Below are 27,847 nucleotides of genomic sequence, written 5' to 3' on the forward strand. Positions count from 1 at the left end.
TATGATGTAGCTATGGGCTTGTCATATGTGGTCTTTATTACGTTGAGGTATGTTCCCTCTGTACCCACTTTGTTAAGAGTTTTTATTCTAAATGGATGTTGAGTTTTGTCAAATGCTTTCTCTGCTCTATTGAGATGATCATGTGATTTTTATCCTTCCTTTTGTTAACGTGGTGCAACACGTTGATTGATTTGCTCATGTTGAACCATCCTGCATCTCTGGAATAAGTCCCAGTTGATCACGGTGTATTATCCTTTCAATGTATTGTTGAATTCAGTCTGCTGATATTTTGTTGAGGATTTTTGCATCTGTGTTCATCAGGGATGTTAACCTGTAATTTCTCTTTTGGTGGTGTCCTCGTCTGGTTTTCGTATCGGTAATGCTGGCCTCGTAAAATGAATTTGGGAGCATTGCCTCCTTTTCATTTTTTGGAAGAGTTTGAGAAGGATAGGCATTAAATCGTTTTTGAATGTTCGGTAGAATTCATCAGTGATGCCATCTGGTCCTGGACTTTTGTTTGTTGGAATGTATCTGTTTATTTATTTATTTTTGGCTATGTTGGGTCTTCGTTGCTGCATGCAGGCTTTCTCTAGTTGCAGTGAGTGGGAGCTACTCTTCGTTGCAGCGCGCGGCCTTCTCATTGTGGTGGCTTCTCTTGTTGTGGAGCACGGGCTCTGGGCGCGTGGGCTTCAAGTAGTTGTGGCTCGCGGGCTCTAGAGCGCAGGCTCAGTAGTTGTGGTGCACGGGCTTAGTTGCTCTGTGGCATGTGGGATCTTCTCGGAGCAGGGCTCGAACCCGTGTCCCTGCATTCTTTTTTTTGCAGGGAAGAGTAGCCCCCGCTCACTGCAACTAGAGAAAGCCTGGGTGCAGCAATGAAGACCCAACACAGCCAAATAAAAATAAAAATAAATGAATGAATGAGTGCAGGAAAGGTATGTCTCTGTCCTTCCATTAATTAGTCCATCTGTCTGTCTTTCTTTTCCCCTTTCTTATACAAAGTTATTTCCCCATATATAGTCTTTTACACTTTGTTTATTTGATTTAGCAGTATACGTTCTGGAAATTGCTTTATACCAGTTCATGGAAATCTTCCTCATTCTTTTGTACAGCTACGTAGTACTCCATTAAGTGAATGTACTGTAATATAGTCAACCAGTCTCTGAAATATTATGGATGTGCAGTTTATTTCTGGTATTTTGCGTTTACAAATAATGCTGTAGTGAATAAACATTGTGCTTGTGTGTTTTCATTTCGGAGGTGGATATTCGTGGTGAATGTGTAGTGGGATGCTGGGTTGAAGAGTAAGAGCATGTGTAGTTTCTTCTTCTTTTTGGCTGTGCTGGGTCTTTGTTGCGGTGTACAGGCTCTTCGTTGTGGTGCGTGGGCATCTCTAGTTGTGGCGTGTGGGCTCAGTAGTTGTGGCGTGAGGGCTTAGTTGCTCCGTGGCATGTGGGATCTTAATTCCCTGACCAGGAATCAAACCCGCGTCCCCTGCATTGGAAGGCAGATTCTTGACCAATGGACCACGAGGGAAGTCCTGAGCATGTGTAGTTTTGGGTAAATGGTGCCAGGTCCCCTTGTAGGGTTGTACAGCTTAACATCCCACAGCAGCGTTGAGAGGGCCTGGTTCCCACAGTCTCACCAACAGAGTGTGTTGTCTGGCTTTTGAATTTTATTAGGCTGAGAGATGAGAGATGATATTTCAGCTTAGCTTTAATTCATATTTCTTTCATTATGAGTGATGGATTTACAAGTGAATGTGCTTGAAAAATTCAGCTTCAAGTCTTACCTTGGAGTTTTACTGATTTTTGCAATAGAAAATCCCATTTCATAAATACAGGCTAGGCGTGAGTGAGATGAATCAGGCGTTTGGTTTGTTACATGTGAGCAGCCTTGTAGAGAGAGTCATAGTGTTTTGGTGGGTTTTGATGTTAGTCAAGAAGGCCAAGCCTGGGTTCTGGTTGATGCTGGTAATTGTGTTAGGAAGTTGTGGAGCTGGCTTTATTTCTGGCAGGCCAGGCCTTCTCTGGTTTCTGCCTCTGCATATCTTCATGGCCTGTGAGGGGCTCTTTGATGCAGACGCTGCGCATTGGATGTGGGCTTCCTCCCGTTCAGAAATGGCCCTCTCCATGGTGCAGTATAGAAATGCTTCCCCACTCTAACAGCAGTGCTCCCTGGGTGGTGAGCAGTGCCTGGCCCTTGGCTGTGGTGTGGGAGGCGCGTCGACTGTGGCGAAGAGCGCAGTGAGCCTGGCGGCCTGGGGCTTCTGCTCAGCTCCCGCTTCTTGTTGCCGGCTGGGATGTGGCCCAGTGTGGCCAGTACTTGGATGTTTCTAATGAATGAAGCTGACAACTTGCGTTTTTTATGTGAAATCTCCTGGTATAAAAATATCAATTGAAACGAATCCAAACAGCAGATGACATCATACAGACTAAAACCGTGTCTTCGGTCTGCATAGAGCCAGGGCGGCCATGATTGCCAGCATCTCCTGCCGAGCGACTTGGGGACTCCCCACCCAGTGTGGCGTAATGGCCCTCTGAGCCCTGGCTCTGTCTGTCTCCTCGGCCTTGGTCTTCAGCACGCTAGTATTCTAGCACTTTCCCCTCCTCTGCTTTTCCCATGCTCGCTCGTTTACTCACCAAGCACCTACCGGGTGTCTCTCATATGCCAGGCTCTGTTCTGGGTGCTGGTGGTTCATCAGTGAGCCCAGTCAGACAGCCTCCCTTACACGACACGCTGTTATGCTTGGCCAAAGACGTTTCTTTTAACGTGTACAGAGAGAGCTAGAAATATGTACACGCCCATATATGTGTTGTCATGTCGGGAGTTTAAAAACGTGTATACGTATAATATATATGCTACACGTATGTTTGGCTTTACTCAAGTTATATAATCTAAGTACGTACAAGCGTTTCCTCATTCTTTTAGTGGCTGCCTCTAAAGGGTGGTTATACCAGATTTTGTTAAAAGTTCCCTATAGGTGAGCATTTACATTGTTTGAAATTTGACATTATAAATAATATTATAATGAACACCTTTGGACAACTGTATATTTGTGTGACTAGATCCCTAGAGCTGGAGTTCCTTGATCAGTGTACATTAAAATTGTGATAGGTAATGCCGCGTTACCCTCCAGAAAGCTATAGCTGTGCTTTACTTCCCTCATTTGTGTATGGCGGGTTCGCCATTTCCTAGCAGCCTTACTAAACCTGAATATTATCAGTCTTTTGATCTTCACTAACCTGTCAAACAACAAATAATTGTCTCACTTTATTTCATATTTTGTTATTAATGAGGTTAAGCATTTTTGATGTTTATGTGTCATCTGAATTTCTTGTAGGATTTCTGGTTTAGCCTCTTTTCTTGGGTTGTTTGGCTCTTCTTGATTTGTGGGAATTCTTAAGGATGGATAACCTTTTGTCATATAGGCTTCAAATTTTTTTTTTTTTTTTTTGCGGTACGCGGGCCTCTCACTGTTGTGGCCTCTCCCGCTGCGGAGCACAGGCTCCGGACGCGCAGGCTCAGCGGCCATGGCTCACGGGCCCAGCCGCTCCGCGGCACGTGGGATCTTCCCGGACCGGGGCACGAACCCGCGTCCCCTGCATCGGCAGGCGGACTCCCAGCCACTGCGCCACCAGGGAAGCCCATAGGCTTCAAATATTTTTAATCAATCTCACTTTTTTATTGTAATGTTCTTCTTTAGTAAGGTTGTCAGTTGTTAATGCTTTTTAAAAATAAATATTGTTTCTAGGTTTCACGCCATGTTTAGGAAACTCTTCATTACTGCAGGATTATAAAGATATTCTCATATGCTTCAAAATATTTTTATGGTCTGATTTTACCCCCTTGAGTAATTTTTGTGAATGGTGTGAGGTGCAGGGGTGGGCGGGGCTCAGGGGGTAGATCTGACTTTTATTTTTCTAAATGGATCGATCTAAGAAAGTTTGGATTTTAATTCTCTAGCTTCAGGACTTCTCTGGCTGTCCAGTGGTTGAGACTCCACGCTTCCACTGCAGGGTGTGCAGGTTCGATCCCTGGTCAGGGAACTAAGATCCCACGTGCCGCAAAGAGCAGCCAAAATATAAATTAAAAAATAAATAAGTGATAAAAAGTAATTCTTTAGCCTCCAGAAAGCTGCTGTGAGCTTTAGCATGCTCTGAAAAGACTTCTTACTTTAAGCATCTCGACAACAGCCAGAGAGGCTTAAAAATAGCATCTGTCTGTGAGAGGCCTTTTTCTCTGTGGTCTGCAGCTCTTGGTGAGGCGTGGATTTGTGGGCCCCACGAAACCCTGAGAGGCTCCCCGGGTGGACCATTACTGGAGGTGGCAGGGAGGCAGGGACAGATACGTCAGCGGGGTCTTGTGTCTTAAGGCAGAGAACTGCGGGGGTTTGTGCGATAGGCTGGAGTGGAGGGTGTGGCGTCTCTTCTATTGCAAAGTGTTTTCTTTTTTTTTTTTAAATTGAAGTATAGTTGGTTACAATATTGTGTTAGTTCCAGGTGTACTAATGATTTGCCATGTGCGCACATTATGAAACGGTCACCGTGATGAGTCTAGTAGCCATCTGTCCCCGTACAAAGTGTTATTACAGTGTCACTGACCATATTCCTTATGCTGCACCTTACATCACATGACTGACTTCTATAACTGGAGGCTTGTACCACTTAATACCCTTCACCCATTTCACCCACCTCTCATCCCCTCCCTTCTGGCAGCCACCTGTTTGCTCTCTGTATCTGTGAGTCTGCTTTCATGTGGTGTTTTCTTTATGTGCTGGATCAGCCAAGATGTGCCTGGCTCTTGCAGCCGGCAGGTGCGCCCCGGGCGCTGCTGGCATCCAGCACAGGGCGGAGTGCCCGCCACGTGTTCCCTGCAGTTAGCTTCTTGTTGTGCTCCCTCGGGGCCTCATCCCTGTGCTCCTGTGAACTGCCAAGCAGGACCGAGTCAGTGTGGCAAACAGCATGCCCCTGTCTTTGCCAAAGCGTGTCACGTGACCGCCGAGTCCAGGGCTGGGAGATGCACACCCGTGTTGTGACTGGCGGGAGAATCGGAGTGTGTGGTGAAGAGCACTGATGACTGTGGCACAAGCCAGTTAAGGACAAACTTGGAAAGCATAGAAAGGCAGCAGGGAAAAAATCAAAGTGTACTCTGTCACATAGTCAGTATTAATACTGTTTTGCATAGATGTATCAAAGTTTATTGATGCTTATGGTTGGGCATGCCACCTTTCTGCTACAAATAACATTTCAGTCAACATCCTTGTATATTGAACACAGCTCTGATCTTTTTTCTTAGGCTGATCTAGGAGTCGGATTATTGGGTCAGAAGACGTGAATGTGCTGTAAGATTCTTGTACCTACTGCCAAATTGCTCTCTGGAGTTTCCACTTGAAAATATTCCCAGACACTATTTGTGGCTTCTGTCCTCCCTTCACTCCCATCGTGTTCTGCCTGTTCCTTCTGCCCTGAGTTCATGCTCGTGTGTTCAAGCCCTGATCCACCCTCCTCCTCGTTCCCTTCTCCTCACTCTGCGTCCAGCCCGGGAGCTGTTGTTGACGTAGCAGAACTACCCAAAGCGGGAGCCTGGCCTGAGGGCCGGATCCGTCTGGGGGGATGACAGGGCTGAGAGGGAGACGGGTTTGGGAAGGGAGCAGGGCTCATGACCTGAGCTCCCTGCTCGTTGAAGGGGAAGAAGAGGCTTCCCAATCCCTAGCTGCCTGGACTCTGGGAGCCCCGAAAGAGAAGCTGGGGAGGGAGGCCCTGGGGGGCTGCGAGCATGTCCAGGCCTCAGCGAGGGGTGAGGGGGTGGGAGCAGCTGCTATGGGGACCCAGTTTCTTGAGCCCTTCCCCCCTCACTCTTTCCAGTTCTGACCTGGGGACCCCTGCCTACACCAAGGATGGGGCCCAGGTAGGTGTTTCTTAGGGTGGCCTCTTCCCGGCACCAGATGTGCCCCCTGTGTGATGTCAGCATTGCCCTGAGTGAGCAGCCGCCGCACAGACGGCGCCAGCCCCGCGTGGCCCCAGTGGGCGCTGCGCGCAGTGGTCTGAGGGCTTGTCCCCGCTCCTCGCAGGCTGCGGCGGTGCGCTGACGCGGCCCGCTGATCTCGGCCTGGTCCTGGGCAGTGTCCTCCTCAAATCGTGAGCCAAACAGCCCGCTGCGGCTGCTGGCGGGCCTTCCAGTTAGGGACATCGCCGCCACCAATTCAGGAGATGGTGGCTTTGCTTTCCACCGGGGTACCTGTGCCATGTCCCGGGGGATGCCGTTTTAGATAAGTGGTTTCTTTACATCATAGTTCATTGGGTTTGTTTCTCCAACCTGACCGTAAGCTCCCCGAAGCCAGGAACCTTTTTAAAAAGTCAAGGTGTAGTTTACAGTTCTTTGCATTTGAACGAACACACTCGTTCTTGTAACCATCGTCCCAAATCAAGTGTAGAACCAGTTCCACACCCGCAAGTTCCCACCTGCAGCCTGGCAGCGTCTGTCTAATCTGCCTCTGTGGTTTTGCCTGTTCCAGAATGTCTTGTCGTGTCAGTGGCCTGCAGCCCGTGGTCCTTGCGTCTGGCTGTGCTCCTTGGCGTCCTCGTGGTGTGGGTGTGTCTGTAGCTCGGTCTTTACGTTGCTGAGGCAGCCTCGTTGTGTGGCTCTTCCAGGTGTTTTATTCCTTCTCCAGGTGAAGGTCAGTATTTATGTCTCCATATGTCTCAGTAGATAGTTTTTTAATTTATATCTTTAACAGAGTCGTGGTTAAGTTGTACAATTAGTATGCTACTTTTTTCACTTAATAATATATCTGAAAAACTTTTCCATGTTTATAACATAGTCTCCATCTAGAACTTGAACATTGGATATTTCTGGTTACACTTCTTTTTACTTCTACTGTATTATTCTGTAATAAATATTTTTATGCATAATTTAAAAAAATTGGTAGGTGAATTTCCTTAGCAATTCCCAGAGGTTGGATTAGTAGGTCAAAGGTAATGGGGCCTGCTTCCCCACCGTTGTCGGCCACCCTGTTAGGCACGTTCTGAGCTCTGAGCCCTCAGAGATCTGCGCTGTCTCCCTCCACATTTTTTCAAGAGGTCAGTCATCACAACGTATTCCCCCCCCCCCATTCTTTACCTTCCCCCTGGTTTTGTAAATTATTATATGTGAGAGAGTTTCTTTCTGGCCTTTGTTCTCTCTTACCATCTTTGGTATTCTGGGAATGTATTTTAAGGAAATAATCTGAAATATGTCCTAATGTGTTTGTTTATTCTTTTTATTCTATTTTTGTGTTTGTTCTACACTAATCTTCCTCATAATGCTTGTTTAAGAAGATCAGGAACAAAAGCTCTTTTTTAAAACTTGATTGATTGATTGATTGATTGATTGATTGGGCTGTGCCGGGTCTTAGTTGCGGCATGCATGCGGGATCCAGTTCCCTGACCAGAGATCGAACCCAGGCCCCCTGCATTGGGAGCACAGAGTCTTAACCACTGGACCATGATGGAAGTCCCAAAAGCTCGTCTTGAAAGCAATAAGCATGCCCCAGAGTCCCCCGCCCTTGAGTGTCCCACAGCTCACGGTTCCCGCCCACGTTGCTGGGCTCTCTGCTGGGGGCGAGGGTGGGAGAGGGCTCCTGGGATGGTAATTAAGGCTGTGGTCCCGATTTGCCGTTTGGATGTGTTGGCTGCAGCCTGCCCATGGTCTTTAGACTCCATCTTCAGAGACGGTCATCAGAGCAGAGAGTGCCTTCCCCTGCTAGTCTAAGCAGGCACTGGTCTTTATGTTTCCCAGCCTTCACTTGTGCACCCATGAGTTCTGTAGCTCTTGATTTCATACATATGTGTGTTTCAGCCAGGGGCCTGGGACTGTGGCAGCATTCATACAAATGTGTATTTTCACTTTTTAAGTCTTGTAACTTTCGGTTTATAATGTTTTTCATCCCTTGTCCGTTTTCTCCGTGAAATAACAGTGATGCCCTGAAGACGAAAGGATGCTCCTGCTTGTCTTGCGGGGAGGGCTGGAGGGAACACCAAGAAATGGGGAGCTAGGTGTGTCAGCAAAGACTTGAGAATTGTAATCGGGGGGAGGGTATTTCTGACCCAGCCAGTGGGGAGCAGACAGGCTGCGGCTGTCGTCCTGTTCCCAGCGGGGTCGCCCCCTTGCAGACAGCAAGGCTCCAGCCCAGTGTGACTTGTGGGCGGCCTCCCTGCCTCACCTCGGAATTAGCCTCCTCCTGCTAGTCCTCTGCTTCCTCCCGTCCTTTCTCAGCGTCCTGTCCCCTCTCCCGCCCCCTTCCCTAGTCCGCGGCCCTCAGCACTCTTGGGGCCATGAGCCCCTTTAAAGCCATGTCCCAGCTCCCAGAGAGTTGGCGGACCCCTGACGGGGACTCTCCCGTCCTGGCTGCTCCCTTCTCTCCTGAGGTTTTCTTCTGGAAACACCCACCACCCCCAGGTGAGCTCGTAGAGAGGGCTGAGGTGCGAGGCTGGCACCAGGCCTGGGCCTCTCCCCCAGGAGCGCAGAGGGGCTCTGTGTGTTCACACTCAAGTAACCCGGGGGTGTTTGCAGGGGCGTTGCACAGATGCTCATGAGAACTGCCAGCTGGTGAGGGGCGGTTCTCTTCTGATGACATGCGATGGTGGCACGTGTGGGAGCCACTGGCGGCCTCCTGGGCACCGTTCCTCCACTGGGAGAGGTGGGCAGACTGCCCCAGCACGTGGCGGCACGGAGCAGGGCCACCGGACGAGGAATAGCCTCCCAGGAAGAAACATGCCTGTCACGAGCGCCAGCACCAGGTTCATATCCCGCTGGCCTTGAGCAAGTGATTGCCAGTTAGCTTCCTCGGGAGCTGGTTGGGACCACCCACCTGCTTCTGCCAGGCCATGTCCTGGCCCCAGGCACAGCAGTGACCCAGAAGGCCCTGTCCCTCCTCTGTGCTGAAGGAGATGGTCTCCAGTGCCATCTCGTCGGGGCTCGATGACAGTAAGACAGTGGTTTGTATCAGATGCTGGTGGGAACATCCCTCCAGAGCATCTGTCCGGTGCTGCTAAATGGTACTCAGAATAAGTAGTGATCAGATGGTTATATTTGCCTCTAAGTAACTTGATTTTAACTGTGTTTTTTCAGCAGAGCATTAAGTTGGATAAAAAAGGAGGGCGATCATGCACCATGGCAGCGGCCCTCAGAACGTCCAGCACCAGCTGCAGAGGTCCAGGGCCTTCGCTGGCAGCGAAGGAGAAGAGCAGCAGGCCCGTCCCAACCCCCCGCAGTCCCCCGCCACGCCCTTTGCGCCGGCGGCGAGCCCGTCCGCGCCCCAGTCCCCCGGTTACCAAGTTCAGCAGCTGATGAACCGCAGCCCCGTGGCCGGGCAGAGCGTGAACATCGCCCTTCAGAATGTGGGGCCGGTGGTGGGAGGGAACCCCCAGATCACGCTGGCCCCCCTGCCGCTGCCCAGCCCCACTTCTCCGGGATTCCAGTTCAGTGCACAGCAGAGGCGGTTTGAGCACGGGTCTCCATCGTACATCCAGGTCACCTCGCCGCTGTCCCAGCAGGTGCAGACTCAGAGCCCCACCCAGCCCAGCCCCGGGCCGGGACCGGGCCTGCAGAGCGTGCGGGCGGGAGCCCCTGGCCCCGGCCTGGGCCTGTGCAGCAGCAGTCCCACCGGGGGCTTTGTGGACGCCAGTGTGCTGGTGAGACAGATCAGCCTGAGCCCGTCCAGTGGCGGCCACTTCGTGTTCCAGGAGGGCTCGGGCCTGGCGCAGATGGCCCCGGGCGCCCAGGTTCAGCTGCAGCACACGGGGGCGCCCATCACGGTCAGAGAACGGAGACTCTCGCAGCCCCACGCGCAGTCGGGGGGCACCGTCCACCACCTGGGACCTCAGAGCCCCGCGGCCGCAGGTGGGGCCGGCCTGCAGCCCCTGGCCAGCCCTGGCCACATCACCACGACGAGCCTGCCGCCCCAGATCAGCAGCATCATCCAGGGGCAGCTGATCCAGCAGCAGCAGGTGCTGCAGGGGCCTCCGCTGACCAGGCCTCTGCTCCCTGGGGTCGGGGGGACTTCGGCGTTTGGGATGACGTCCCCACCGCCCCCCACCAGCCCTTCCAGGACCGCAGCGCCCCCGGGCCTCTCCAGCCTTCCTGTCCCGTCTGCGGGGAGCGCGGGGATAAGAAAGGCTCCCAGGAAATTGGAAGAGATCCCCGCGGCCTCCCAGGAGCTGGCTCAGATGCGGAAGCAGTGCCTGGACTACCACTTCAGGGAGATGGAGGCTCTGAAGGCGGCCTTCAAGGAGTACTTGGTCGAGCTGTTCTTCTTGCAGCACCTTCAGGGAAACATGATGGATTTCCTAGCTTTCAAGAAGAAGCATTATGCCCCGTTACAAGCTTACCTTAGGCAGAACGATTTGGACCTGGAGGAGGAGGACGAGGACGAGGACGAGGAGAAGTCTGAGGTCATCAACGACGAGGTGAGGGGCGGCGCCCAGTCACCAGCAGGCCGGGCTGCTTGGCTGTGCGTGCAGGCAGCCGTGAATTGCACGTGATCTGTGAGCCTGGGGTGTTCATGAGATGCAGTTCATAAGGATCTGATCGAGGAGCAAATGGAAGATGCATTTGCTTTTTCCTTCATGGAAGGAAAGAGCTGCTCTAGTTAGGAGGACGGTGCAGAGTGGTGCTGTGAGTATTGCCGGTGCGTTTAGAACAGGGATGCTTCCCCGGTTTGGGGAGCCAACCTGGCCTGACCCAGCGTTCCCCTGTGCTCTGCTGGGTGTGTGGACGTTGGCCAGCCCCGAAGGGCCTGCAGAAGCCAGGGGTGTGGACACCTTCCCGCTGGTTCCCCAGGTTTCACATTATACTTACGCAGGTTCACCCATTGGGATTCTCAACACCATGTATGTCATTTTTAAAGAAGGGATTTGAATCACTAGGTTGTTACAGTATATCAGTTATGATTTAAATCACTAGATACATTTATAAGGTATCTTCATGATTAAAATATGGTTATTATGGCAAAGCAACTGAGAATTTTTTCAATTTTTAGATGTAGTCTTAGATTTGAGATCACATATTTAACTCACGCTGTTGCACATAGCTACTGAGTGGTATTTAAGATAGAATCTTTTTTAGATAGTGAACTTTTTGGGTGCCTGGAATGGGTGCTTAATAAATAACCCCAATTGGGATTCTCAGTACCTTAGTGATTCCTAAGGTCCCTTATTGGTACTTCCTAGAGAAGGAAGCTGAGCAGACAGGGCGACAGTGAGGTGCAGCGTGATGCACTGGATTTGTGCCTCTGTGTTGTGACTGTACACTATGTTGGTGGAGCTCATTTTGTTTTTTGATACAGCTAAAATAGTGTAAATCTCTGTCAGTTCTTCTGCAAAGAAATCAGCCTTTGATGAACAAAAGCTGGCCTCTTTGCTCATCTCCTCGTTGATATTTATTATGTGTGGCTTTGCCATTTGGTGTTTTCTTTAACACCCTTTCCAGGATGAACCATTTTTATTTTCTAAAAGGTTTATATGATTTTTTTTTTTGAGGATTTCACCTCTGTTGCCATGAAATAGTGAAATTCAGTTCTCTTTTATGTTTGTACACCAATGTTGTCTGTAGGCTCAATCCCCCTTCTCTGTCATTGCCATGCTGACCTGCACGTAGTAGGCCAGGGTGTAAATTGCCTATGAGGTTGTCAGGGCTTTGCTACTTGAAGACTGTCCGCCATTACCATTTTTAAAGTTTGAAGTTGCAGGATCTAAGGACATTGCACTTGTGACTTAAATTGGAGTTTCTGCAAGATTTGCAGTTGAGTTAGGGTATTATAAATCTGTCACAAATCAGTTCAGTGTCCTTTTACAGGATTTGATGCAAAAAAATTCCATTTTTAAACACCAGACATCAGTGAGCTATCAGCAATAAAATTCTAACAAAATTTTGAGCAGTCTTAAAAATTATGTTGCCTTTTTTTCTCAAAATATTTCCTCTCAGGTAAAGGTTGTGACAGGAAAGGATGGGCAGACTGGTACTCCTGTTGCTATAGCAACCCAGCTTCCTCCAAATGTTTCTGCTGCTTTTTCATCCCAGCAGCAACCATTTCAGGTACTTTTCGATGGTTCTAAAATGTAGTCTCATCCGAAACTTTTCCTTCATCCAGATATTTTAACCTTCAATTTACTATTTGCTCTTCAGCATTTTTTTCCAGAGCCCATTCCTTATTTTAAAAAAGTAAAAAAGCCTTCCTGCATATAAAATTATACAACTAAATTGCATGAGTAAATGACAACACAGACCTTAATGCATTATTTTTTGTGTGTATTGACCTGTAACGCAGTAGTAGCTTCAGCATGCATGTCATCTAATACCTACAGTCCTGTTGAATGTATGCTCAGGATTCCTTGTGTGCTGTGTTTTAAATGTTCGTGCTTTCTCGTGTCTTCTATCTGTATTTTTGAGAACAGTGCAAACAGAAGAAAAAAAGAAAGATTACACAGATGATAACTTGATATTTTCTGTAGCTAGAAGAAACACTGAAATGAAACACACTTCTAAAATACCAGGACCTTAGGCTTCTAAATGGATGTTAATTGAATGCAAACTGATTATTTTTAATTTTTTGAAAATTAAATCACTCAGTGTTACATTAATAAATGCCAAGAACCTAAAAGTACAGGTCAGATTCTAGTCATTTTGGAATAGATTGTGCTAGGTTCTGAAAGCAGTTGAATCTTGTGGTGATAATGTTTTTAAAATTTTCTTAATTTTTAATTTTGGTATAATTTCAAACATATATAAAAGTTGCAATAACAGTACAAAGACCTCCCGTTATATCCTCTACCCAAATCCACCAGTTGTTAACTTTTTGCCCCATTTGCATTATTTTTATTCTCTCTCTCTTTTATATGTACACACATACACATTTCCCCCAAACTATTTGAGAGTAAATTGCAGACATCATATCACACTTGCATCCCTAAGTCCTTCTTCATATGGTATCAGGTACGAGTGTTACCTGACCTAACCATGGTATAACAATCAATTCTGGAAATTTTACAGTAACTTTTACTATGACTAAGCCACAGCTCATGTGCAAATTTTGTCTCTTGTTCCGGTGACATCCTTTGTATAGCTGTTTTTCTCCCAGTCTGGGATCACCCGTTGTGTTTAGTGGCCGTGCCTCTCTGGGTCTTCTTTAATCTGGGCAAGCTCCTCGCTCTTTCTTGCCTTCACATTTTTGAGAAGTGTAGGTCAGTTATTTTGTAGAATGTCGTTTGACATGGGCCACTAATTCTGTTATCTATTGGCGAGTCCTGCTGGAGTCAGCTGTCACGTTAAAGACTGCAAAGTGGATTTTCTAACTCCATTATTCCTTCTGCATTCATTAGCTGGCATTCTGCTGTAATGATGAACTTTCTTTTTTCTTCCATTACGTATATTCACATACAGATTCTTATTTCATTTTCATATGTCATTAATGGTATTTATTTATTTAAATTTATTTAATTCAGTAAAGTTTATTCTTTTTGGTCTATAGTGCTGTGAGTTTTGTTAAATGCCTAGAGTTGTGTAACCACCACCACCCAAGAGACAGAGGAGTTCTGTCATCCCCCCAGATGTTCCCCATGCCACATCTCTGTCGTCAAATTTTCTCCCTCCCTTAACCTTTGTTGTCTGTCTATGATTTTGCCTTTTCCAGAATAAAATATAAATGGAATTATACAGTATAGTATGTGCATGCTGCCTTTTCAGCCTGGCTTCTTTCAGTTAGCATAATAATTAATGCATTTGAGATTCATCCACGTTGTTGAATTTGCCAATTGTTTCCTTTCTTTGCTGAGCGGTACTCCTCTATATGAGCGTTCCCCAGCTTGTTGAGCCATTCACCCTTTGAAGGACGTTGGGTTGTTTCCAGTTGTTGGCATACCTAGGAGACAGGTTTCTGGGCTGTTATTAAGAGTACATTCAGTTTCACATGCGACTGCCAAACTTTCCACAGTGGCTGTTCCGTTTCACATTCCCACCAGCGGTGACTGAGAGTTCCTTTTGTTCTGCGTCCTCCCCACTACTTGTTCTTGTCAGTTTTCTTCTGTAGTTATTCTAATACGTATGCAGTGGTTTTAACTTGTATATCTCTAAAGACTAATGATGTTGAACAACTTTTCTTTTTCATGTGTTCATTTCCATTTGTATATCTTCTTCAGTGAAGTATCTGTTCATTTCCTTCACCACTTTTTTCCCATTGAGTCATTTGCTTTATTGTTGCATTTGAGAATTCTTTATATAATTTGGATATAAGCTTTTTGTCAGATATAAATTTGCACATATTTTTCTGTCATTCTGTGCCGTATCTTTTTCTTCTTTTAGATCATTTTTTACAGAGCAGAAGTTCTGAATTTTGATGTGGTCTCTTTTATCATTTTTTTTTCTTTTATGGATTGTGATTTTGTTATATAAGAACTCTTCACTCAACCCAAGGTCACAAAAATTTCCTCTAGTTTTTTTTTTTTAGAAGTTGTATAGTTTTATGTTTTACATTTAGGTCTGTGATCCTTTTTTTTTTTTTTTTTTTTCGATACGCGGGCCTCTCACTGTTGTGGCCCCTCCCGTTGCAGAGCACAGGCTCCAGACGCGCAGGCCCAACGGCCATGGCTCACGGGCCCAGCCGCTCCGCGGCATGTGGGATCTTCCCGGACCGGGGCATGAACCCGTATCCCCTGCATCGGCAGGCAGACTCTCAACCACTGCACCACCAGGGAAGCCCGTGTGATCCATTTTGAGTAAAGTATTGTATAACATGCAAGCATCGGTAGAAGTTTATTTCTTTGTATATTGACAGCCAGTTAGTTAAGCAGTGTTTCTTAAAAAGACTGTCTTGTATCTGCTGAATTGATTTTGCATCTTTGTCAGAAATCAGTTGATCCTGTCCGTATGGGTGTGTTTCTAGGCTCTCTTCTCTTCCATTGATCTCTGTGTCTATCTTTTTGCTAATGCCACACTGTCTTTACTACTATATCTTTGTAGTAAGTCCTGAAATCAGTTAGTGTGAGTTCTTCAACTCTGTTCTTTTTCAGAATTGTTTTGGTCATTCTGGTTCCTTTCACTTTCCATATACATTTTAGAATCAGCTTGTCGATATCCATAGAACATCCTGCTAGGATTTTTTTTTTTTTTTTTTTTTTTTTTGCGGTACGCGGGCCTCTCACTGTTGTGGCCTCTCCCGTTGCGGAGCACAGGCTCCGGACGCGCAGGCTCAGTGGCCATGGCTCATGGTCCCAGCCGCTCCGCGGCATGTAGGATCCTCCCGGACCAGGGCACGAACCTGCGTCCCCTGCATCGGCAGGCGGACTCTCAACCACTGCGCCACCAGGGAAGCCCCCTGCTAGGATTTTGATTGAGATTGGATTGACTCTATTGACCTGTTTGGGGTGAAGTAATATCTTGACAACGTTGAGTCTTCCAGGCCAGGAATATGGTATGTTCTCCATTTATTTTTGTCTTCTTTGATTTCTTTCATCAGTATTTTGTAGTTTTCAGCATGCAAATTCTATGTATGTCTTGTTAGACTTATACCCAGCTATTCCAATTTTTCTGTGGTGCTATAGATGGTACTTAAATTTAAAAATTTTTTTCTAGTTGTTCATTGCAAGTATATAGGAATACACTTGATTATGCAACCTTGCTAAACTCATTTATTAGTTTTAGGAGCTTTTTTGTAGATTCCATGGGATTTTCTACCTAGAGAATCATGTCTGCAAAGAAAGCAAAATTTATATTTTCTTCTATCTGTATGCCTTTTATTTCTTTTTCTTGCCTTATTTGCACTGGCAATGGCATGGACTGGCATGGACTTGCACTGTGATGCTGAATAGGAGTGATAAGAACAGACAATTCTTACCTTCTGGATCTTAGGGGGAAGCATTTAGTCTTTCACCGTGTGGAGTATGATGTTAGCTGTAGACTTTGTAGCTGTCCTTTATCAGGTTAAGGAAATTCCTTTATTCCTAGTATTTATCATGAATGGATGTTGGATTTTGTCAAATACTATTTGCTGCATCTATTCACATAATCATGTGATTTTTCTTTTTTGGTCTGTAAAAGTGGTGAATTATATCATATTAAGGTATAATTTGTAGGCAGGGACTGCACAGATCTTAAATGTTAGAATTTGTTGAGTTTGACAAGTGCCCGTGTAACCCATACACGTGTCAGGGTGTCCACTTGCACCAAGTCTCCTTGTGCCCTGCCAGCCATCCGCTACCCAGCCCCCCCGCCCCAGTTTATTACTATTTATTCTATTGCTGTTTATTTTGACGTTCAAATTATCTGTAATTTGACCAGTGGGAGCCCTTTCAAGCGGGCTCTAGTATACTTTTGACACATCCCTGGCACTGTCCAAGTACTTCCTTACATTCTGGCACAAGATGTTTAAAGTTTATCTTGCACATGCCTTGATTCAGTCCAGGAATCAGTCATTTCTCCAAGAAACTGTGTTCTTTTTGGTGGGGAATAATAATTTGAACCCAATATTTAGGTGTTCTTGTAATGAATTTGATACAACTGAAGATAAAATTTCTTGAATTGGAAATTGTCAGAAAGTTTATTAGTGGGACAAATTTCCTGTTAGTGCTTAGAGGAATGTAATACATCGGTGCGTTTATAGACCACATTGATAAATATTTGCATAAGAACCGTGGGACAGTGGTTGGCAGGGAGTGCCTGTAAACTTAGGTTGCATGGTCTCCACAGTGACACAAATTAAACCCTCTGATTTACTGTCATACTCACCAGATTGCCAGAAATTAAATTGGACAGAATCTGTTGATGTAGGTCTATGAGATTCTTACCCACTGTTGATTGGGAGTGTAGCATGGAAACATTTCACATGATCTGGAAAAGGTGAGTGTGGGTAGGCCCTTTTGATCCAAACAGCGTGCTCTAAAGGTATTCTTGTGTTTGTGTGCCAGAAAACACATCTAATAATGTTCCCAGCAGCATCGTTTCTTCTAATAGCCCCAAACTGGAAAGAAACATAATGTCCGTCAGCAGTAGAACAGGTCAGTGGGTCCTGCACATTCATATAGAGGAACGCTAATAGTAATCAGTAGTGAAAAGGAGTGAGTCGGTGTGGGCGGGTCTCAGCAGCGCCCTGTGGAACAGAAGGAGTTACGGGAGAGCCCAGCTGCAGCGTTCCTTCAGGTAAAGTTCACTAGGAAGCAAAACCAAACACAGCGTAGTGTGGAGCTAAGCCTGTAGGTGGTGGCACCAGGGGAGAATGTTCACACACAGTTCAGGTGGGGAGGGGGATGCCTTCATAGTGCGTGGGGTCTCCAGGGCGTGCGTAACAGTTTATTCTTAAGCCTCGGGATGAGTACACGGGTGATTGCTTTATCATTACTTTTTAAACTTATAAGTTTTTCTAATTCTCAGCATTTTATTATGAAAAATTTCAAACAGGAAAGCTAAACAGTGTTCAGTGAACACTCACATCCCACTGTTTAAATTCTGTGATTATGCACAAATAAGTGAAATTCACATAACCATTTTTGTATTAACCACATAATATTCAGCGGCATTTAGTACATTCAGTGTTAAGCAACCACTGTTATGTATATCAATTTCTAAAATATCTTTATTGTCTTAAAAGAAAACCCCGTACCCCAAAAGCAGTCACTCCCCAGTACCTGCTCCTCCAGCCACTGGCAGCCACCAGTCGGCATCGTCTCCATAGATTGACCTAGTGTGGAGTCGTGCAATATTTTGTGTCTGGTTTCTTTCACTTATCGTGATGTTTTCAAGGTTCACCCACATTGTAGCATGCCTCGGCACTCCATAACTTTTTATGGCAGAGTGTGTACCCATTGTACGGGTGTGCTACATTTTGCTTATCCACTCTTGATGAATATTCGGACTGTCTGCAGCTCTTGGCTCTTGCGAACAGTCCACTATGAATACTTAGTAGCTACCCCATTTTACATCCCGTCAGCAATATACAGAGCTTCCGATATTTGTATATCCTTGCCAACTCTTTTTTTCCTGTTAGAAGAAATTCTGGCCATCCTAGTGAGTGTGAAGTGGTGTCTCATTGTGTTTTCTTTTGCATTTCTCTTATGATGAGTGATGGTGGGCATCTTAATGTGCTTGTTGGTCATTTGTATATCTTCTCTGGAGAGAAACCTATTCAAGTTTTGAAAAAATTTTTTTAAAAAAATTCTATGATTAATTTTACTATGCTTTTAAAAATCACATTATTTAATGTTATAAATATTTAAGAGACCTAAAAGAGGAAAACCAAGGAATGTCCATTTTGAATTATAGATCTTTGTCGCAAATACTAGTGGATGTCTAAGGAGACAAGAAAATGGAGAGTCTGTCAGGAAAGAATTGAAATGAAAAAACATACCTTTTGTTTTCTTCGGAAAAAAAAAATCTCAGTATGAGTTTTATTATTTACAACCAGTTGTAGAATTTTTATATTGACCAATGAAACTCTAGAAATAAATACAGAATTCCTTGTATTACATACACAGTATATTAATTTCTGTCTGCTTCCAAAAGACTTTGAGGTAGTATTTTTTTCTTTCTTCTTTTTTTCTTTGGCCGCGCTTGTGGGATCTTAGTTCCCCGACCAGGGATTGAACCCCGGACCCATGGCTGAGTCCTAGCCACTGGACTGCCAGGGAATTCCCCAAAATAGTTTTTATTACAGTTATTTAGATCTTAAAAAATCCTAAGTGGAGATTATTTTTTGGTGATTATAGCATTAAAGGGAATGAATAATTATAGTTCTGTAACCCTACCCCAACTATTGATTTTTTTTTTTGCCATTTAAAAAAATTTATTGAAATTTAGTTGATTTACAATGCTGTGTTAGTTTCAGGTGTACAGTAAAGTGGTTCAGTTATACACACATGTATATAAATATATGTATATTTTCTTCCATTATAGGTTATTACAAGATATTGAGTATAGTTTCCAGTGCTGTGCAGTAGGTCCTTGTTGGTTATCTATTTTATATATAGTAGTGTGTATATTTTAACCTTAAGCTCCTGATTTATCCCCCAACTACTGATTTTTTTATTCTTTTAAAATTTTATTTATTTATTTTTAGCTGCATTGGGTCTTCGTTGCCATGCGCAGGGGCTGCTCTTCGTTGTGGTGCGCGGGCTTCTCATTGTGGTGGCTTCTCTTGTTGCGGAGCACGGGCTCTAGGCGCACAGGCTTCAGTAGTTGTGGCACGCAGGCTCAGTAGTTGTGGCTTGTGGGCTCTGTAGAGTGCAGGCTCAGTAGTTGTGGCGCACGGGCTTAGTTGCTCCTCAACATGTGGGATCTTCCTGGACCAGGGTTCAAACCCGTGTCCCCTGCATTGGCAGGCGGATTCTTAACCACTGTGCCACCAGGGAAGCCCCTTAGTTTTTTATTTTAATGAAGTTCAATTTATCAGTTTTTTCACATGGATATCCAGTCTTCTAGCATCATTTGGTTGAAAAGACTTTTCATTCCATCTGGGTTGCTTTGGTGTCTTTAGGAACTGGCAAGGTTGTGTGAGTCTGAGTCTCCCTCTGGGCTCTCTGCTCAGCTGTTTTTATCTGTCGTCCATCCTTAAGCAGCACTGTGCCATCTGCTGAGTCTTGAAGTCCAGGCTTCCTCTTGTTCTTCCCTCAAGAATCTGCTTTCAATTCACCAACCTCTGTGTCCCCACCCTACTCTTCAGCCTATCCAGTGAATTTTTTAACTTTCAGACACTTTTTCTGTTCTAGGTCTTTATTTGGTTCTTTTCTTTTTTAAAAAAAATTTATTTTTTTACTGAAGTATAGTTGATTTACAGTGTTTCTGGTGTACAGCGAAGTGATATATATATATTCTTTTTCAGATTGGTTCTGTTTTTTAATCGTTTCTTTTTTTCTGTCAGGATTTCCTCTCGTCTTTCATTACAACATACCTTTATGTCCTTGGGCGTCCATATTAAACCTACTGTAAAATCCCTGCTGCTACTTCCAGAATGTGAGGCATCTGGGGGTTGGTGTCCATTGATTGTTTTGAGTATGGCTTGTGTTTTCTTGTCTCTGTGCTTTGGAGTAATTTTTTTTTAATATATATATTTTTAACATCTTTATTGGAGTATAATTGCTTTACAATGTTGTGTTAGTTTCTGCTGTATAACAAAGTGAATCAGCTATATGTATACGTATATCCCCATATCACCTCCCTCTTGCGTCTCCCTCCCACCCTTCCTATCCCACCCCTCTAGGTGGTCACAAAGCCCCGAGCTGATCTCCCTGTGCTATGCGGCTGCTTCCCACTAGCTAGCTATTTTACGTTTGGTAGTGTATATATGTCCATGCCACTCTCTCACTTCGTCCCAGCTTACCCTTCCCCCTCCCCGTGTCCTCAAGTCCATTTTCTATGTCTGCGTCTTTATTCCTGTCCTGCCCCTAGGTTCTTTAGAACCATTTTTTTAGATTCCATATATATGTGTTAGCATACTGTATTTGTTTTTCTCTTTCTGACTTACTTCGCTCTGTATGACGGATTCTAGGTCCATCCACCTCACTACGAATAGTTCAATTTCATTTCTTTTTATGGCTGAGTAATATTCCATTGTATATATGTGTCACATCTTCTTTATCCATTCATCTGTCGATGGACACTTAGGTTGCTTCCATGTCCCGGCTATTGTAAATAGAGCTGCAGTGAACATTTTGGTACATGACTCTTTTTGAATTATGGTTTTCTCAGGGTATATGCCCAGGAGTGGGATTGCTGCTGGGTCGTATGGTAGTTCTATTTTTAGTTTTTTAAGGAACCTCCATACTGTTCTCCATAGTGGCTGTATCAATTTACATTCCCACCAACAGTGCAAGAGGGTTCCCTTTTCTCCACACCCTCTCCAGCATTTATTGTTTGTAGATTTTTTTGATGATGGCCATTCTGACCGGTGTGAGGTGATACCTCGTAGTTTTTTGCTTTTTTGTTTTATAAATTTATTTATTTGTTTTTATTTTTGGCTCCATTGGGTCTTCGTTGCTTTGTGCGGGCTTTGTCTAGTTGCTGCAAGTGGGGGCTGCTCTTTGTTGTGGTGCGTGGGCTTCTCATTGTGGTGGTTTCTCTAGTAGTGGAGCATGGGCTCTAGGCACGCAGGCTTCAGTAGTTGTGGCACGTGGGCTCAGTAGTTGCGGCTTGCGGGCTCTTGAGCGCAGGCTCAGTAGTTGTGGCGCATGGGCTTAGTTGCTCCGCAGTATGTGGGATCTTCACGGGCCAGGGCTCGAACCCATGTCCCCTGCCTTAGCAGGCAGATTCTTCACCACTGCGCCACCAGGGAAGCCCCCTCATTGCAGTTTTGATTTGCATTTCTCTAATGATTAGTGATGTTGAGCATCCTTTCATGTGTTTGTTGGCAATCTGTATATCTTCTTCGGAGAAATATCTGTTTAGGTCTTCTGCTCATTTTTGGATTGGGTTGTTTGTTTTTTTTTGATATTGAGCTGCATGAGCTGCTTGTATATTTTGGAGATTAATCTTTTGTCAGTTGCTTCGTTGCAAATATTTTTTCCCATTCTGAGGGTTGTCTTTTCGTCTTTTTTATGGTTTCCTTTGCTGTGCAAAAGCTTTCAAGTTTCATTAGGTCCCATTTGTTTATTTTTGTTTTTATTTCCATTTCTCTAGGAGGTGGGTCAAAAAGGATCTTGCTGTGATTTATGTCATAGAGTGTTCTACCTATGTTTTCCTCTAAGAGTTTTATAGTGTCTGTCCTTACATTTGGGTCTTTAATCCATTTTGAGGTTTTTCTGTGTGTATGGTGTCAGGGAGTGTTCTAATTTCATTCTTTTTACATGTAGCTGTCCAGTTTTCCCAGCACCACTTCTGTCTTTTCTCCATTGTATATTCTTGCCTCCTTTATCAAAGATAAGGTGACCATATGTGCGTGGGTTTATCTCTGGGCTTTCTATCCTGTTCTATTGATCTATAGATTCTGTTTTTGTGCCAGTACCATACTGTCCTTTTTTTTTTTTTTTAAATAAATTTATTTATTTTGGGCTGTGTTGGGTCTTCGTTTCTGTGTGAGGGCTTTCTCTAGTTGCAGCGAGTGGGGGCCACTCTTCATCGCAGTGTGCAGGGCTCTCTCTATTGCGGCCTCTCTTGTTGCACAGCACAGGCCCCAGACGTGCAGGCTCAGTAGTTGTGGCTCATGGTCCCAGTTGCTCCACGGCATGTGGGATCTTCCCAGACCAGGGCTTGAACCCGTGTCCCCTGCATTGGCAGGCAGATTCTCAACCACTGTGCCACCAGGGAAGTCTTGATTGCTGTAGCTTCGTAGTATAGTCTGAGGTCAGGGAGCCTGATTCCTCCAGCTCCGTTTTTCTTTCTCAAGATTGCTTTGGGTATTCGGGGTCTTTTGTGTTTCCATACAAATTGTGAAATTTTTTGTTCTAGTTCTGTGAAAAATGCCAGTGGTAGTTTGATAGGGATTACATTGAATCTGTAGGTTGCTTTGGGTAGTAGAGTCATTTTCACAATGTCGATTCTTCCAATCCAGGAACGTGGTATATCTCTCCATCCGTTTATATCATCTTCAGTTTCTTTCATCAGTGTCTTATAGTTTTCTTCATACAGGTCTTTTGTCTCCTTAGGTAGGTTTATTCCTCGGTATTTTATTCTTTTTGTTGCAATGGTAAATGGGAGCATTTCCTTAATTTCTCTTTCAGATTTTTCATCATTAGTGGATAGGAATGCAAGAGATTTCTGTGCATTAATTTTGCATCCTGCTACTTTACCAAATTCATTGATTAGCTCTAGTAGTTTTCTGGTAGCATCTTTAGGATTCTCTATGTACAGGATCATGTCATCTGCAAACAGTGACAGTTTTACTTCTTTTCCGATTTGGATTCCTTTTATTTCTTTTTCTTCTCTGATTGCTGTGGCTAAAACTTCCAAAACTAGCTTGAATAATAGTGGTGAGAGTGGCCAACCTTGTCTTGTTCCTCATGTTAGAGGAAATGCTTTCAGTTTTTCACCATTGAGGGCGATGTTGGCTGTGGATTTGTCACATATGGCCTTTATTATGTTGAGGTAAGTTCCCTCTGTGCCTGCCTTCTGGAGGGTTTTTATCAGAATTGGGTGTTGACTTTTGTCAAAAGCTTTTTCTATTGAGATGATCATATGGTTTTCTTTTTTTTTTTTTTTAACATCTTTATTGGGGTATAATTGCTTTACAATGGTGTGTTAGTTTCTGCTTTATAACAAAGTGAATCAGTCATACATAAACATATGTTCCCATATGTCTTCCCTGTTGCGTCTCCCTCCCTCCCACCCTCCCTATCCCACCCCTCCAGGCTGTCACAAAGCACCGAGCCAATATCCCTGTGCCATGCGGCTGCTTCCCACTAGCTATCTACCTTACTACGTTTGTTAGTGTGTATATGCCCATGACTCTCTCTCGCTCTGTCACAGCTCACCCTTCCCCCTCCCCATAACCTCAAGTCCGTTCTCTAGGAGGTCTGCATCTTTATTCCTGCTTTACCCCTAGGTTCTTCATGACATTTTTTTTCTTAAATTCCATATATATGTGTTAGCATACGGTATTTGTCTTTTTCTTTCTGACTTACTTCACTCTGAATGACAGACTCTAGGTCTATCCACCTCATTACAAATAGCTCAATTTCGTTTCTTTTTATGGCTGAGTAATATTCCATTGTATATATGTGCCACATCTTCTTTATCCATTCATCCGATGACGGGCACTTAGGTTGTTTCCATCTCCGGGCTATTGTAAATAGAGCTGCAATGAACATTTTGGTACATGACTCTTTTTGAATTTTGGTTTTCTCAGGGTATATGCCCAGTAGTGGGATTGCTGGGTCATATGGTAGTTCTATTTGTAGTTTTTTAAGGAACCTCCATACTGTTCTCCATAGTGGCTGAACCAATTCACATTCCCACCAGCAGTGCAAGAGGGTTCCCTTTTCTCCACACCCTCTCCAGCATTTATTGTTTCTAGATTTTTTGATGATGGCCATTCTGACTGGTGTGAGATGATATCTCATTGTAGTTTTGATTTGCATTTCTCTAATGATTAATGATGTTGAGCATTCTTTCATGTGTTTGTTGGCAGTCTGTATATCTTCTTTGGAGAAATGTCTATTTAGGTCTTCTGCCCATTTTTGGATTGGGTTGTTTGTTTTCTTGTTATTGAGCTGCATGAGCTGCTTGTAAATTTTGGAGATTAATCCTTTGTCGGTTGCTTCATTTGCAAATATTTTCTCCCATTCTGAGGGTTGTCTTTTGGTCCTGTTTATGGTTTCCTTTGCTGTGCAAAAGCTTTGAAGTTTCATTAGGTCCCATTTGTTTATTTTTGTTTTTATTTCCATTACTCTAGGAGGTGGGTCAGAAAGGATCTTGCTGTGATTTATGTCATAGAGTGTTCTGCCTATGTTTTCCTCTAAGAGTTTGATAGTTTCTGGCCTTACATTTAGGTCTTTAATCCATTTTGAGCTTATTTTTGTGTATGGTGTTAGGGAGTGATCTAATCTCATACTTTTACATGTACCTGTCCAGTTTTCCCAGCACCACTTATTGAAGAGGCTGTCCTTTCTCCATTGTACATTACTGCCACCTTTATCAAAGATAAGGTGTCCATATGTGCATGGGTTTATCTCTGGGCTTTCTATCCTGTTCCATTGATCTATCTTTCTGTTTTTGTGCCAGTACCATACCGTCTTGATAACTGTAGCTTTGTAGTATAGTCTGAAGTCAGGGAGCCTGATTCCTCCAGTTCCTTCTTTCGTTCTCAAGATTGCTTTGGCTATTCGGGGTCTTTTGTGTTTCCATACAAATTGTGAAATTTTTTGTTCTAGTTCTGTGAAAAATGCCAGTGGTAGTTTGATAGGGATTGCATTGAATCTATAGATTGCTTTGGGTAGTAGAGTCATTTTCACAATGTTGATTCTTCCAATCCAAGAACATGGTATATCTCTCCATCTATTTGTATCATCTTTAATTTCTTTCATCAGTGTCTTATAATTTTCTGCATACAGGTCTTTTGTCTCCTTAGGTAGGTTTATTCCTAGATATTTTATTCTTTTTGTTGCAATGGTAAATGGGAGCATTTCCTTAATTTCTCTTTCAGATTTTTCATCATTAGTGGATAGGAATGCAAGAGATTTCTGTGCATTAATTTTGCATCCTGCTACTTTACCAAATTCATTGATTAGCTCTAGTAGTTTTCTGGTAGCATCTTTAGGATTCTCTATGTACAGGATCATGTCATCTGCAAACAGTGACAGTTTTACTTCTTTTCCGATTTGGATTCCTTTTATTTCTTTTTCTTCTCTGATTGCTGTGGCTAAAACTTCCAAAACTAGCTTGAATAATAGTGGTGAGAGTGGCCAACCTTGTCTTGTTCCTCATGTTAGAGGAAATGCTTTCAGTTTTTCACCATTGAGGGCGATGTTGGCTGTGGATTTGTCACATATGGCCTTTATTATGTTGAGGTAAGTTCCCTCTGTGCCTGCCTTCTGGAGGGTTTTTATCAGAATTGGGTGTTGACTTTTGTCAAAAGCTTTTTCTATTGAGATGATCATATGGTTTTTATCCTTCAATTTGTTAATATGGTGTATCATGTTGATTGATTTTGAATTGGGTTTTGGGTATCGTGAATGATAGGTTGCAGAGACCCTGAGATCTGTTATATCCTTCTGAGGAGTTCTGCTGGTTTGCTTTCACATCTAGTTAATGTGATTGGATTGAAACTGTAGACTCTGCCTCCTGAGATCTCAGTGTGGTTATGCTGGCCTGTGCTTGGCGTCTTGGCATGTGGGTGGTCAGGAGGCAGCCAGAAAAAAGGGGAGCTTGGGGCCCATCTCCGCTGCCTCCTGTGGCGATTCTCCCTTACCTGTCTCCGCTCTGGTCTCCTACTCTCCGTCCTAGTAGTCTTCAAGCCAGTGAGACCCTCCCTGTCTGGGTCTGAGACTGGGGCCTGCCCTTGTGCCAAATGCCGTAAACCCAGAAGCGTCTCCTAGTTTCATTCCCTCCTTGCAGGTATCGAGTCCCATGCTGTATCTGCCCACCTTTTCACGTTTTTAATATTTCTTTTAGAGTTTGTATTTATCTTGAATGTGTTTAGTCCAACAGGAAGTACTTGGCCATTACTGGACACAGAACCCTGTATCAATTTCTTTTATTTAAAAAAAACACAAAACCTTTTTTTGATTACAGAAGTAATACATGTTCATTGTAAAACATTTAGAAAATTTAGAAAAGTGCACACACACACAGATTATAAATTGATTGTAATCTTGTCCCCAGAGACAACCACTGTTCACATATTGTCTGTTTTTTAAATCATTCTTTTCTCTTCTCCCTCCTTCCCTCTCTTCCTTCCGCCCCCATCTTTGTTAAATGTAAAGAGGGGGTGCTTACTTTCCCTTTTCCTTACTCTGGGGCCTTGCCCCATGTGAGGTAAAACCTGCAGCATGGCTGGTCCTGGCAGTGCAGTGTCCCTTCCTAGGGATGCTGGTCAGTAGCCACTCTCATGGTCCTGGCAGTGCAGTGTCCCTTCCTAGGGATGCTGGTCAGTAGCCACTCTCATGGTCCTGGCAGTGCAGTGTCCCTTCCTAGGGATGCTGGGGTCAGTAGCCACTCTCATGGTCCTGGCAGTGCAGTGTCCCTTCCTAGGGATGCTGGTCAGTAGCCACTCTCATGGTCCTGGCAGTGCAGTGTCCCTTCCTAGGGATGCTGGGGTCAGTAGCCACTCTCATGGTCCTGGCAGTGCAGTGTCCCTTCCTAGGGATGCTGGTCAGTAGCCACTCTCATGGTCCTGGCAGTGCAGTGTCCCTTCCTAGGGATGCTGGTCAGTAGCCACTCTCACAGGCAGTTTCTTCGTTCAGACACCTGTCACTTTTGCATTTAAAATGCCTCGCTAAGTAGAGTGGATATAATTGAATTATTAAAGAAGTTAGCAACTGTTAAACATCGTGCTTAGCCTTTAGTAGCCCTTCAGGGGTAGTACAGAGGTGTCAAAGGTGTAGGGCACCCAGAGTCAGCTAGTTTCTGTCTTTGCCGGTAGCTTTTCACTTAAACATTTTAAATAACCTGTATATATTTCACACAGTTATATATCAAGTAGGGTACTAACTGCAGTACCATTTTGAGGTCAATTAGATAGTGCTTAATTGGAGTTTTAGCGCCATTTTCCAGTAGGAAGACAATTTCAGTCTTCTTATCATTCAGCTTTTGTGATTTTGGCGGGCTGAGCGACGCCAGGCAGTGTGACTGGTCAGGAGGCTAAGTTGTAGTCCTTGCCGAGACTGAGGTTTCCTGCGTTAGCTTCTGCTGTCATTGTGTGTGCAAAGCCAGCTCGTTTCTGAAGGACTCTAGATCTGCATTGAACTGAAATTCCATTTAAAACCAGAATGCAAATCCTTTTTTATCCTCCAGAGGTAAGTTAGAACTTTAAATTGTTTATTATAATACATCGGGTAGATGACATTTCTCTTCTTAAAAAGAAGGGAAGTCAGTGTTTGGGATAATTATGATAGTTTTAGTTTACATTCATTCTTGTAATGCATTTAAATTATGAAAAATCTCAGTTTTTCCTTTTTTTTTTTTTTTCCCAGCAACAAGCCCTTGCAGGGACCCTTGTGGCAGGGGCTGGCAGTGTGATCGAAACGGACCCCTTTAAGAGGCAGCAGGCGGGACCTCCGGCAGGTATGTCACGGAGCACAGGCTGAAGGGCCCCCCGGAGCCAGTTAGCGTCTTAGTTTGGGAATTCCGGCGTAGTGGCCGCCTGTTTCTAAAGCGTGGCCCCTAAGGAACTGAGTTTTGGTTAGTTTCTACTTTGAAAGTTAATTTTTCTTTTGTGGTAATCAGCTAAACAAAATGT

The 27,847-nt window shown here is 44.5% G+C and overlaps 1 protein-coding gene across 1 annotated transcript in view; it reads left to right on the forward strand.

Moving 5' to 3' along the window:
* Positions 1-6,602: 6,602 nt before the first annotated feature.
* The window catches only part of EP400 (E1A binding protein p400), a 98,514-nt gene continuing 77,269 nt past the window's right edge, over positions 6,603-27,847 (forward strand). Inside the window, exons 1-3 of the mRNA XM_082852952.1 lie at positions 6,603-6,676; positions 9,109-10,445; positions 27,582-27,672. Coding sequence (XP_082709078.1) covers positions 9,144-10,445; positions 27,582-27,672 — 1,393 coding nt within the window. The 5' untranslated portion in view covers positions 6,603-6,676; positions 9,109-9,143. The remainder of the gene's footprint in view (positions 6,677-9,108; positions 10,446-27,581; positions 27,673-27,847) is intronic.

The sequence above is a fragment of the Leucopleurus acutus genome (assembly GCF_964270905.1).
Source record: "Leucopleurus acutus genome assembly, chromosome: 13".
Taxonomy (NCBI): domain Eukaryota; kingdom Metazoa; phylum Chordata; class Mammalia; order Artiodactyla; family Delphinidae; genus Leucopleurus; species Leucopleurus acutus.